The sequence below is a fragment of the Pteropus medius genome, unplaced genomic scaffold (assembly GCF_902729225.1).
Source record: "Pteropus medius unplaced genomic scaffold, Ma_sr-lr_union100, whole genome shotgun sequence".
In the NCBI taxonomy this organism is placed as follows: domain Eukaryota; kingdom Metazoa; phylum Chordata; class Mammalia; order Chiroptera; family Pteropodidae; genus Pteropus; species Pteropus medius.
This window is the reverse complement of record NW_024354886.1, coordinates 2,211,389-2,222,212: the sequence shown is the minus strand read 5'-3', so window position 1 is coordinate 2,222,212 and position 10,824 is coordinate 2,211,389. Positions and strand designations below refer to the sequence as shown.

Here is a 10,824-nt window from a genome sequence, read left to right as displayed (position 1 = left end):
CCCTCTGTTTGTTGTATATCGTGTTCCATGTGTAAATGTCAAACCAAGCCTTCCATGGTTTTAGGAGGTTTCCCTCTGCTGCTCATCTTTCACCATTTATTGAGTTTCTAGCCTTCTGTCCTTTTTTTTTTTTAAATTTTTTTAGACGAGGCAACCCTTGGTTGACTGCACAGATTGCAAGGACCTTGTCAGTTTACAATCTCTTATTTTTTATGCCTACAGCACCTGGTCTTCCTAGGTGGTCTCTCAACCAAGTACTAACCAGGCCTGACCCTGCTTAGCTTCCGAGATCAGACGGGATCGGGCTTGTTCAGGATGGCATGGCCATAGACCTGTCTTTACTTTCGATTCTTTTTTTTCCAAACTATTTAGATATATTTTTTGATCATTGCCCGTGATTTAGAGGGAGGGGAAGGCAACAAGGGATGCTCGTTATACCCCACTTGCACACGTTAAATTTTAGTTGAGACTGCCAAGTGCCCTCCAAATTATCAGTCTGCCATCTTGAATTCAAAGTCCAAGGCTTTAGCTCTTTAAAATTTAAATAGATGAAGCAAGTAGACTATACTGGAAGTTTTGCGGATAGGTGAAGGGACAGTGAATGTGCTACCTCAGAGTTTATCCGCCCAAGTCCTGGGCAAATATATCCTGGGTACAGATATTGCAAGACGACCACTGATCATTGGTGGGAAAATCTTGTCAGGGGAGATGTTAAGACCCTTAGAGGCAGTCAGAGGCTTCCCTTAAAGCCTGACCCCAACCCCCAGCAAAGAGCTAGGAAAGTGGACATCCCAGGTACCCACACCTGAGTCACAACCAGCCTCAGGGACAGTCCCGAAGGTGGTCGATTCCAGAAAACCAGAATCAGATGCTTCCTAAATCCCCAGCCCTCATCTTATCTGAGCCCTCAGAGCATTTGACACATTGATCCGCCCTCCCTCTGGGCTGTCCCCACCGTGTGTCAAGGCACAGGCTCTCCCGTCCCCCAGCTTCCTTTGCTGTCTCTTCTTACCTCCCCAGGCTCTACCCACTGGAGACTCCGGGGCTCAGCCTGGAACCTGCCTCTTCCCTGCCTGGTGCTTTCTTCCCTGGCTCCATAAACACTGGGAGCCCCAGCTGTGCCCCAGGCCCTGACCTCCCTCGGTCCTCCACTCCGGGCTCAGATTCCTAGCTGCTCACATGACTGGTTCAGCGTCCTCCAAAAGCCCAAGTAGGATGTCAGAACCAGATGTGTGGAGCACTGGAGACGGCAGCCCGACTTGGAACTTGCAGGGCCAGAAGTGCATGTGGCATTTTATCAACTTCTCAGGTGATTCTTATGCAAGGCAGAGCCCGAGGACTGCTGTTCTAGTTCTCATCTCCAGCTTGTAGAGACAAAAACATGCTCTGCCCTGCCACCACGATGACAGCACTTTCCACACCACTCTCAGAAAACACAGAAACCTAATTTACACCCTGAGCAAACTGAAATTAACAGGGCCAACCTGACGCGTTCTGGTTCCCATGTAATAAAATCTTGACTATTTCCCACGAACAGAGACTTCCTGGGTTAAGGCACTTTTATCCCTACCTTTTGCTCAGCTGATGAGCAAAGGTAAGTTGTGACCTTTTGGGCTGGCATAAGTGAGAAGTCACCTTTTCCCCATGACAGATAGGCTAGTATGAACTTGACTGCCTTGTAAAGTTTGTGCCATGTTCCCTAAATACTTGTTGGGTTCCGTGTTTGGTGAGCTGGTCCTTTTGAGGTCCGCCCCGCCTGCCACCTCTCTGACAGTCCCAGCACTTCTGGAACTAACCTGCCCCAGGCCAGCTCCTCCCACCCCCGCGCCTCCTGGAGTCCATGTCCTTAGACAGCTTTTCCTTTCACTGCCCCATCCACAAACCCCATCGGCCCTACCTGCACAACGGACTGAACCACCTCTGCTGCTCACCTGGTCCAGGCAGCCACCCTCTCTCCCTTGCTTGCTGCCACAGCCCTCCAGCCCCTACTGCTCCCCATTTCCCCCCTTCTCCCTACTCGGCAGCGTGAGCGAGCCCGTTAAAGTGAGTCAGATCACAGCCACCTCTGCCTAGAACCTTCCACTGGCTCCCATCTCACTCAGAGAAGAGCCTGGTCTCTCTCACCGTCCAGGGCACTCCGCCCCCTGCCCACTAGCCCTCACTGCCCGCCCTGCCCCTCGCCAGTCCGCAGCACAGCAGCCCCACCACACAGCAGGGCCCTTTGCTCTCCCTCCTCCTGCAAAGGTCTCCCCAGAGGGCTTGGGGTTCGGTCCTTTACCCGCAGGGCTTTGCCCAGCTGTCACCTTCTAGTCCCTACCTTCACATGAGCACACGGAGTGCGGTGAACATGTACACTCGTGTATGTTTTCTGTCACCTCCGTCTAGATGTAAGAGCCATGTAGGCAGAACATTTGTCTATTTTGTCCACTTTGATCGATGCTATGTCCCTAGCATGTAGAAAATGGCCTGGCCTGGTCACTGTTCTGAATGACAAGCGTGAGGGGCGAGGTGATGGTTGCAACTTGAGGGGAATGAGGAAGCGGCACGGCATCCTCCAGTGCTCCTCGGGTTTAGTTTTGTCTTGTTCGACACTTGCTGAAAACGTTGTCAGTTCTAGACGATCAAAGCTTGGAGGGTAAGTGCATGTGATGCCACCTAAATCCAATGATGAAATGACCTTGACGTTAGGCTCCACCGCTAGGCTACGACCACCAGATGGAAGTTGACAAACAGAAATGTCGAGTCCTGGGTTTCAGTTCAGAAAAAAAAACTACATTGAATGGTGACACACACCTGCCTGATTCAGGCTGTTTTAAGTAACGAGACTTCAGTGTGATACCAAGATCTGAGCAGCCAGGTGCATTCTGGTGTTTAGTGAATCGAGTCATGGACCCTACACGGCACCATCGGAGCTGGCTGGAGAGTCACACACAGTTGTGGGCACCGTATCATGCTGGGGCTGTGGGCAAAGGAGAGAAAGCTGAGGGGCAGGACACCCTCGGCCGAACACTTGAGAGCTGGTCATGTAGAAGAAGGAAAGAAAAGCATGGCAGCTGGGGTTGAGCTCAGAGCAGGAGAAATGACAGGGAAGTAGATGTGGGTTCAAGGTGAATTTTCTTCCCACCAGAAACACCACTGAACAGGCATCTCAGGGTGGAGAGGCTGTGACAGGGAGGTTTCCAGTGCACAGGAGGCTGGACAGAAGCTCCAAGGGCCTCTCTGCTCTGAGAAAAAAAGTGCTGCAGAGCTGTGGTCCCAGCGTGAGGCACGTTCCTATTTGTCCTAGAACAAGTTAGCCCTCCAAGACTCACCGTCTGCACAGATATACGGTGACATCTGGCCCGCTTGAGAGGGCTGTGTGGGGACCGAAGGTGACAGTGCTTGCTTGGATGCTGTTTGCCTCCCCGCTCACAGGCAGCAAGGGGAGTGGGTGGACACCCCATCGGTGCCCTGGGGCTGGAAGAGGGAGGGCTGGACGGCCAGCCCCGTGGGCAGAGGGGCTGACCTTGGCCTTGCCCCTCTGTGGGTCCACAAGGCGGGGGCTGCAGGCAGGCGGTGGAGAGAGGGATGATGCGAACGTAGAGAACAGAAACTCGTCACTTTATTTCTAAGAGGAAACCCAGAGCAGCAGTCTCGCAGGCACGAACTTAGGCGTTGTTTTGAACACACACAATTTGCACATTTGCTCACTTAGGTTGTTCCACAAAATGAGGAAGAAGCCGCAGCCTGTCCACAAATTAATACATGTTCCAAACAGCAACACTGCCCTTTGTGCTTTAGAATCTTGGACAAAAGCTCCTAGAGTCCTTCTTTACAAATGGCTTAGAAGAGCCATTCCCACCCCAGGCCCCCGTCCCCTACATCTGAGAGACCCAGGAAGGGGAGCGCAGGCAGCACCCACAAATCTTTGCAGGCTGAGAGACCCCAAGTGCAGAGGTCACATTCTCTGGTGATTTCAGGATGGACATTATTTAGCAAGAGAAGCTCATGGGCCAAGCCCCTCATCAGCCCTGAGGGGCTCTTGTCACCCCTCCAGACCCCAGCCCAGAGGCTGAGCCTGAGCTCTCACGCTCCGTTTTTTCCAGGTGCTGGGGTGAGTGGGGTGGCCTTGGGACCTTGATGCTGGGGACAGCCAGACAGGGAGACTCCTGGCTGCTCCTCAGAGCGACGGTGACTCTCAGGTCACCTCTGGAAGGAAGTCTGAGATCTGGAGCTACCCTCTGCAGGAAGGAGACCAGGCCCTGGTCAGCCAGCTCTGTGCCCCCTGACATCCTCCCCTTCGAGCTTCTCAGATCTCACCATCAATGCCCTGGCCCATTGATGGTATAAGTAGCTGACATGGAGGCCAGGAAGACTCCACTGCCTGGGGCAAGTCTGTAAGGTACATTACTATAGAACTATGGCTGGGGCACTGCCCTGCACCATCAGGCCCCAGGTGGAAGATGTGCGCAGGGAGTAAACCTGGCAACCTGGAGCTACAAGCAGACACTGGGAGGACCAGCCTGCCCCCTGCACCCAGGACGGCAAGCTAAAGCCACTCCCCCTGGGACAGGCATGGTGGCCCTGTCCACCCCAACGGTGGTCACGAGCCCTTGGGAGTCACATGGCAGGAGACTATTATGTGGCAGACGAACGGACTGTAACAGTCAGTGTTCCCAGTGTTCCCAGGGTGTCCATGGAAACCCAAGCCCTAGGGCCCAGATCTGCACCCTGAAGTCCTCTCAGATCTGCTGCCATTTCTCGCCACCTTCTTCACCGGGGCCCGGGCCTTCCTCTCGGTGGGAGGGGGCTGCTGTACGAGGGCTCTCCAAGGCGGCTTTCTTCTGCGGCCCCAGCCGCAGTCGAGCAGGAGGCAACAGTGCAGACAGGTGTAGGCCTCCTGCTCCTTGCCCTCCCCACTCAGGGCTATAAATACTCAGGATGCAAATGGTAAATGCTCGAGACATTTATCATAAATTACAAGTGGATGATTGTGAGTCTTTAGGCCATGAGGCCTCTGGGGGTGTATTTCAGTTCTTAAAAAAAGAAAAAAGAAACTAAGCCAATGGGGTGGGAGGGCTTGTCTGGGAGAGGCCACCAGCTCAACGAGTCAGTCACAGAGGAAGGGAATGACCAGGCCCAGGGAAAGGGGAACTCAGAGCCAGATGAAGGGGAGGACACCCTCGCCCCTTCTATTCCATGATCATCACTTTAATTTAAATGCGTAATTTAAAAAGAGACCAGTTATTTTCTAACAAGTGTGTGTTGGCTGGGAGGGGGGGACGGGGGGGAGGGGTTCTTCTGGCCCCTTCTGTGCGCCCGCTTCCCACCCCCACAAAGGAGGCAGGTCCCAGCCCACATTAGCCCAGCACAAAGTCCTGCCCTAAGTGGCATGGGGTGTCTGGTGGGGGAGCTCACAGTCACCCGCATTGCTCCCCATGTTTGCAGAGGGGGAGCCACGGGCCAGGAGCGAGTGCGCGGCCCCTCCAGCCAGCCTGATGGATACCAGCAGGATCACCACGTCCCCTCTCCCCGCAACAGCCTTGAAGGGGGCCTGGTTGGGGCACATGGGAAGCTGGTCCACCCGTCAACCAAACCTTTCTTGCCACCTTTTCCATTTATTCTGCCAGACCACATGGCCTCAGCGTCCTGTCCAGTAACCAGCATGACGGGGTCAACTTTGAGGAGAAATGGAAGCATTCTAGTTGCCCTGCATGCTGTCTAAACCATTCCCTTCCCCCTGTCCAGAAACTCCTGAGCAAACGCCAGGCACCAGAGCACTTCTAATTTAATATTATAATAAAAACCATGGTGGCACAGAACCATGAACTGCATTTTAAATTCCTAGGGCCACTAATGAGCACTGGACTCCTGCTGGAACTGTTGTCAGGACAAGCACGCAGAATCGATGGCTGCAGCTGCAAAAATAAATGGAGCATGGCCTGTGCCCACTGCAGCCACAGTGCTGCAGCCTTGGCCACGATGGCCACCGTGCCCTGGGACCACCTCGGCAGCATCCAGAGGAATCGGTCGCCCACTCACGAGGCGGGATTAAACTGAAAACACCGAAAAGCAAACACTAATGAGGAAAAAAGGGAAGAAGGCAAATTTAATTTTCTTTTCCCCTTTGACATCTTTCTTCTCTGTCCAAAGGAAGGGTCTTAATTGAAGCCCACAATGGGGAATGCTCCCTCTTTATTACCACGTGACTTCGGCATGCAGGATGCTCTGCTTTTTATCACAGATTATACCTTCCGTTTTTCCTCTGCTTCTCTGCAAAGGATAAATAATTACAATTTTGTTAGCTTCTAAATTAATAAAAAGGTGAAGTTGACTGGGTTGGAGCTGTCTGCACAGCAGTTTGACAATTGGGGCGACAGCATAAGTACTGAGCAATTTTTTGCACAATTCAAAAACTCATTTTTTTTTTTTTTTTGCTGAGGAATCAGTCTAACAAACATCCCATTGTTGCTGAAAATAATTTCTTTTCCCAACTCTTCTAGGAATAAAACACTTTTAATGTATTTGTCATTAAATAAGATTTAAAAAGTGACAATTTAAAGAACAATTGAGGAGTCCCACAACCATCATGGGCTCATGGTTCTAACTCAAATCAGCAAAACAAAAAAAGCACTGAGAATATGGGTAAGTGTGTGTGTGTGTGTGTGTGTGTGCGCGCGCGCGCAGGGGTGATTGTGTTATTCTATTACACCTGTTTCGAGTCGGCAGCGATCCCGCCTTTAAGGCTGCCTTGACCAGGGTGCCAATCCCATTCGGCAGGTGCCCCGCCTGGCACGCTCGGAGCCACCCCACCTAGCCTCTCAGGACTGCCAGAAAGCGACTATGAAGGCCCTAATGAAGTTTGCTTTTTACTCTTCAAAGAAACACAACTTAAAATGAAGGGCAGAAGGTTCTGGCAGTGTTCTATTTCTTGTCCTAGGTGGTGGTTAGGAAGCTGTCATTTTAGTTTGTAACTGACAAGTTATCATAATAAAAGACCAGAGGTCACAAGCACACCTCTGTCCGTCTCTACTGAGGGTCCAGCCTTGCCTGACCTTTCCTCAAACTGGACACCACCCAAGCTGTGCCTTCAGGGGGAGGGGGGCCACGGTCCCATATCATTCCCCGCTCCACCGGTGGCCTGGTTGCATCTCCTTCCTCGAACGCCATCGCTGCCAGTGCCCAGAAACAGCCCCCGCCCTCTGCTGGGCTGAGGGCTCTGCGGGTGTCTGCAACTCCTTCTGGCTGTGCGCCAGCCCGTCTTGTCACCCACAGTCCAGTTAGCTCTCTTGGTCTGGAGTTTTCAGGCCGTTTAGGTCTGGTTGGCCACAGGGGAGAAGTCCCGCACAGGATCGGCCAGGGCTCTAGAGAACGCCAGTGGCCTGGGGACTTCTCTTAGTTGCCCACTGATCCTTCATTCTCTGAAGATGCAGGCCTCAGTCTGGGCATGTCTGGTGTGACACACCTTCAATGGGTCTCCAGGTCCCCTCTAGAAGGCCCTGGCCCAGCCAGGCAAGCAGAAAGATCCCCTTCTGCCCCCCCAAATCAGAAGGCTCGTCAAGGAATGCAGCGCCTCTGGCCTGGTGCCTAGAGTTAGGCCAGCGCAGGCTTTGCCAGGCTTCGTTGATGTCAGCCTGGCGTTGGGAGTGGATTCCATGCGAGCAACGCCCCCAGAAAGGCCAGGAGGCCTGGGGGAGATCGAGGTGGCGCCACAAGGCGGAGCCTGCCCTCGGTCCTCCCTGCTGCCATGCCGTCAGCGGTGCCTCGGTTTCCTCTTCTTTCCCTTCATCTGGGCATATGAAGTGCTGGAGGAGAAATGGAGGGAGGCAAACTCCGTTCTCTCAAGACAGACCTAGGGCTCGCATCTGGAAGGCGCAAACATCAAAGGAAATTCACAGCGGGCAGGAGGAAGGAGGCGAGGCCTGGCGGGAAGGGCATCAGTGTGGGTGTAGTGCTGACACTTTGCCCGCAGCCTGTGTCCCTTCAGGTGTGAGGCTGAGCTGCCCAGAGGTATTTAGTTACCTGAGCCTGGGGCAGCAAAGTGTGCTGCGTGGCCATGGGAACTGACCGGTCCGGAGACAGATGGTTCAGTCAACTCTTCCAGACCCTTCAACAGCCCAACCCAGATTCCGGGGCCACAGTGTGGCCTCTGAGCATGGGGACCCTCTTTGGGCAGGCGACTTTAGAGTTTAAAAAGAAGTCCTTCAATAGATGACACTTTCAAAACATTTGCACTCCGCCCTAGCTCCGACTTATCTGGCTGCCTGTGTTCCCTCACTGGGTAGCAAATGCACTGCTGGAGGAAGTGCTGAATGAATGGACAGGAACTCTGTGCTAACAGGTGACTGGGGGCTGGATGCTGAAAGAGGCAGTGAGCAAGCCACAGGGGGCAGCCACCCACTGTGAACGGGCGGCACCCCCACAGGTTACAGGATCCTCCCTCCCATAATCAAATGTAGGGCACCCCTCGGGGGTTCCTCTCACCTCACACAAGGGGAAGTGGACAGAGATCACAGATTGAGGGTGCAGAGGGAGACTCGGAGCCCTGAGCCCTGCAGTGGGAGGGAGAACTGCTGGCTCAGCAGCCTCCCCTCCCCCAGGACCAGCTCCTCCCCAGCTGCACTCACACAGGAGGCAGCCCTTCTGGCAAGTCCTGCAGTTTGACGCTACCCTACTATTCTCGTATCCATCACTCACTCAGAACTAAGTTACACCAGGAGAAAACAGATGACCCATTGCTCTTTGTACACCTGCAACCAATGTGGCTTTAAGACGCCAGACAGGAACCCCTTGTAAGTACCACCCCTCCTAAGCAGGGTCACAGAGTGTGCAGAAGACCCTGCGTCTGTAGGAGCTTCACATGGAGCTGATTGAGACAGACAGCCAAGGGAGAGCTCTGCAGATACGCAGACATCAAACAATCTAATTGAGTTACAAGGGGCACTGGAATGGAAATTACTAAGAGACACAAGTGTTGTAGCAAGAGCCAGATAAGATTGTTTCAGTGAGGACTGGGAGAAAAGCATTTTAGCACTGCTTTTTTCTTCAATCTCCGATCAAGTATTGTGGTCTGGGGGATAAATACAGCAGCCACCAAACACCACACCCGCGCTGCAAAGAAGGGGCTGCTCTCTGTATGCGGCCAAAGTGTGGCAATTCTCGGACCGGTCCAGCCCAGGCAGAAGTTGGTATACATTTATATACACGTGCTTCCAAACACTGAATTAGCAGGTGGTGTAATAACTATCCCTGTCAGCCTCCCAAGCTTGAAGGCTAGATACATTCCAGGAATGACAGGTTAATGACCCAGCAGTTCGAGTGATTATTAACGCCAGTGTCCATGGGTTGATTTGTTCATTGTGTATTTTGCTGAACTTCCTCAAAGGATTTTCCTTGTCAGCCCAGGTGTCATGATGAGCCGCAATTGTGCCTCATTTAGGAGACACACATGATGTTTCTCAGCTCTACCCAAAGCTTAACCGTTCAAAACTAAGGAAGGAAAATTACAGCGTCAAAGGGATTAAAACTAGTGATTCGCTGTTTGAGCATTTGAGAAAGATCTGGAACACCTATGATTCAGCAAATGGAGAATAACTAAAAGAAATAAAAAATCATTTAGTTCCCAGGGCAATGTGTTCCATAAAAGTACACACTCTACGGAAACCCATTTCCTAAAGGGTGCCCCCAGGTAATAAAGGCCTAACATATTCTTTTCCATTCAAGTGTTCGCATGCCAGTTTTGAATTCCGACATGGGCCTATTACTTCCTTCTGTTCCCTTGCCTGGGTTAGATTAGAGAGGTAGGGTGTTAATGGTGGACTTGATGAAGATTGAAGACCCATTTTCTCCCCCTGGAGACCAGCCTGATTTGAACAAATTGAGGAGAACAAAGCAGCCCACTCCTGTCCTTGGGAGAAACCTGTTCTGTGTGTTTCTGCAGCCAGGTCTGCTCCTCTCTGGAAGGGGGAGGAGGACACCAGTTCTTGCCGCCATCTGGGCCCACCCAGTCATCCCACAACAGTGCCTCCTTTACTGGTGCTGCCGGTTGGATGAGCGAGGGTTGGAGCCTGGGCTGGAAGGAAGTGAGTTGCCGCTGGGGGCCTGGAGGGCATGCGGGTCGAGCTGCTGACCGGCGGGGCTGGTGTCCCCTGTCCCCAGTTCCTCGCTGTTTTCCTCCTTCTGGCTGCTCTGCTGCTCTGGACACTCAAAGTGGACACAGTGGAACACCTGGTGAGAGAAGGCAAAGACTCCATGAGTGATAGGTCGGTGTCCCACTCTGGGGATGCCCCCAGTTGGGACGCTGTCCTGTCCAGCTCCGGGGGACTGCCACGCGGGAGCCAGAAGAGGGCCTTCCCACTCCCCTGCCCCTGGTGCAGACACCAGGCAGCAACTGGAAGGTTGTAAACATGTTTCAATTTGTCAGGATAAAAGTAAATGGACGGATGGTCTAAAGGTTACAGGCAGCAGGATTTAACAGCTGGATTCCTACAAAATGTTCTCACTAGATTACTCTATTGTCCCAGGAGCTCTTCTTTTTAAAATAATTAATTCTTGCATTTGGCAGTTGGGTTGAAAGTCAACAGGGGTTGACTGTGGTGATGGCTGCATGACTCTGTGAAGATACTAAAAACCACTGAATTGTATACTTTAAACATGAGTTATATGGCATGTTAACATCTCAGTAAAAGTGTTACTTCAAAAAAAGCCAGCAGGCTTTACCCCAAGAGAGTACCCAGGCTCATCTCCAACGGTGCAAACCAGCCCCTCCCTCTCATGCTCCCTGTGTCCTTGGGGAGGGAAGAAGCTCTTGATGCATAATTCCATGCTGGGCGCCAGTGCTGGGTG

General features: G+C 52.5%; 1 protein-coding gene and 1 pseudogene across 1 annotated transcript in view; both read right to left on the bottom strand.

The window, feature by feature from the left end:
• Window positions 1–213: 213 nt before the first annotated feature.
• Window positions 214–332, bottom strand: LOC120597734 (uncharacterized; annotated as a pseudogene).
• A 6,067-nt stretch (window positions 333–6,399) lies between these two features.
• The window catches only part of BTBD9 (BTB domain containing 9), a 361,080-nt gene continuing 356,655 nt past the window's right edge, over window positions 6,400–10,824 (bottom strand). Inside the window, 1 exon segment of the mRNA XM_039856139.1 lies at window positions 6,400–10,206. Coding sequence (XP_039712073.1) covers window positions 10,009–10,206 — 198 coding nt within the window. The 3' untranslated portion in view covers window positions 6,400–10,008.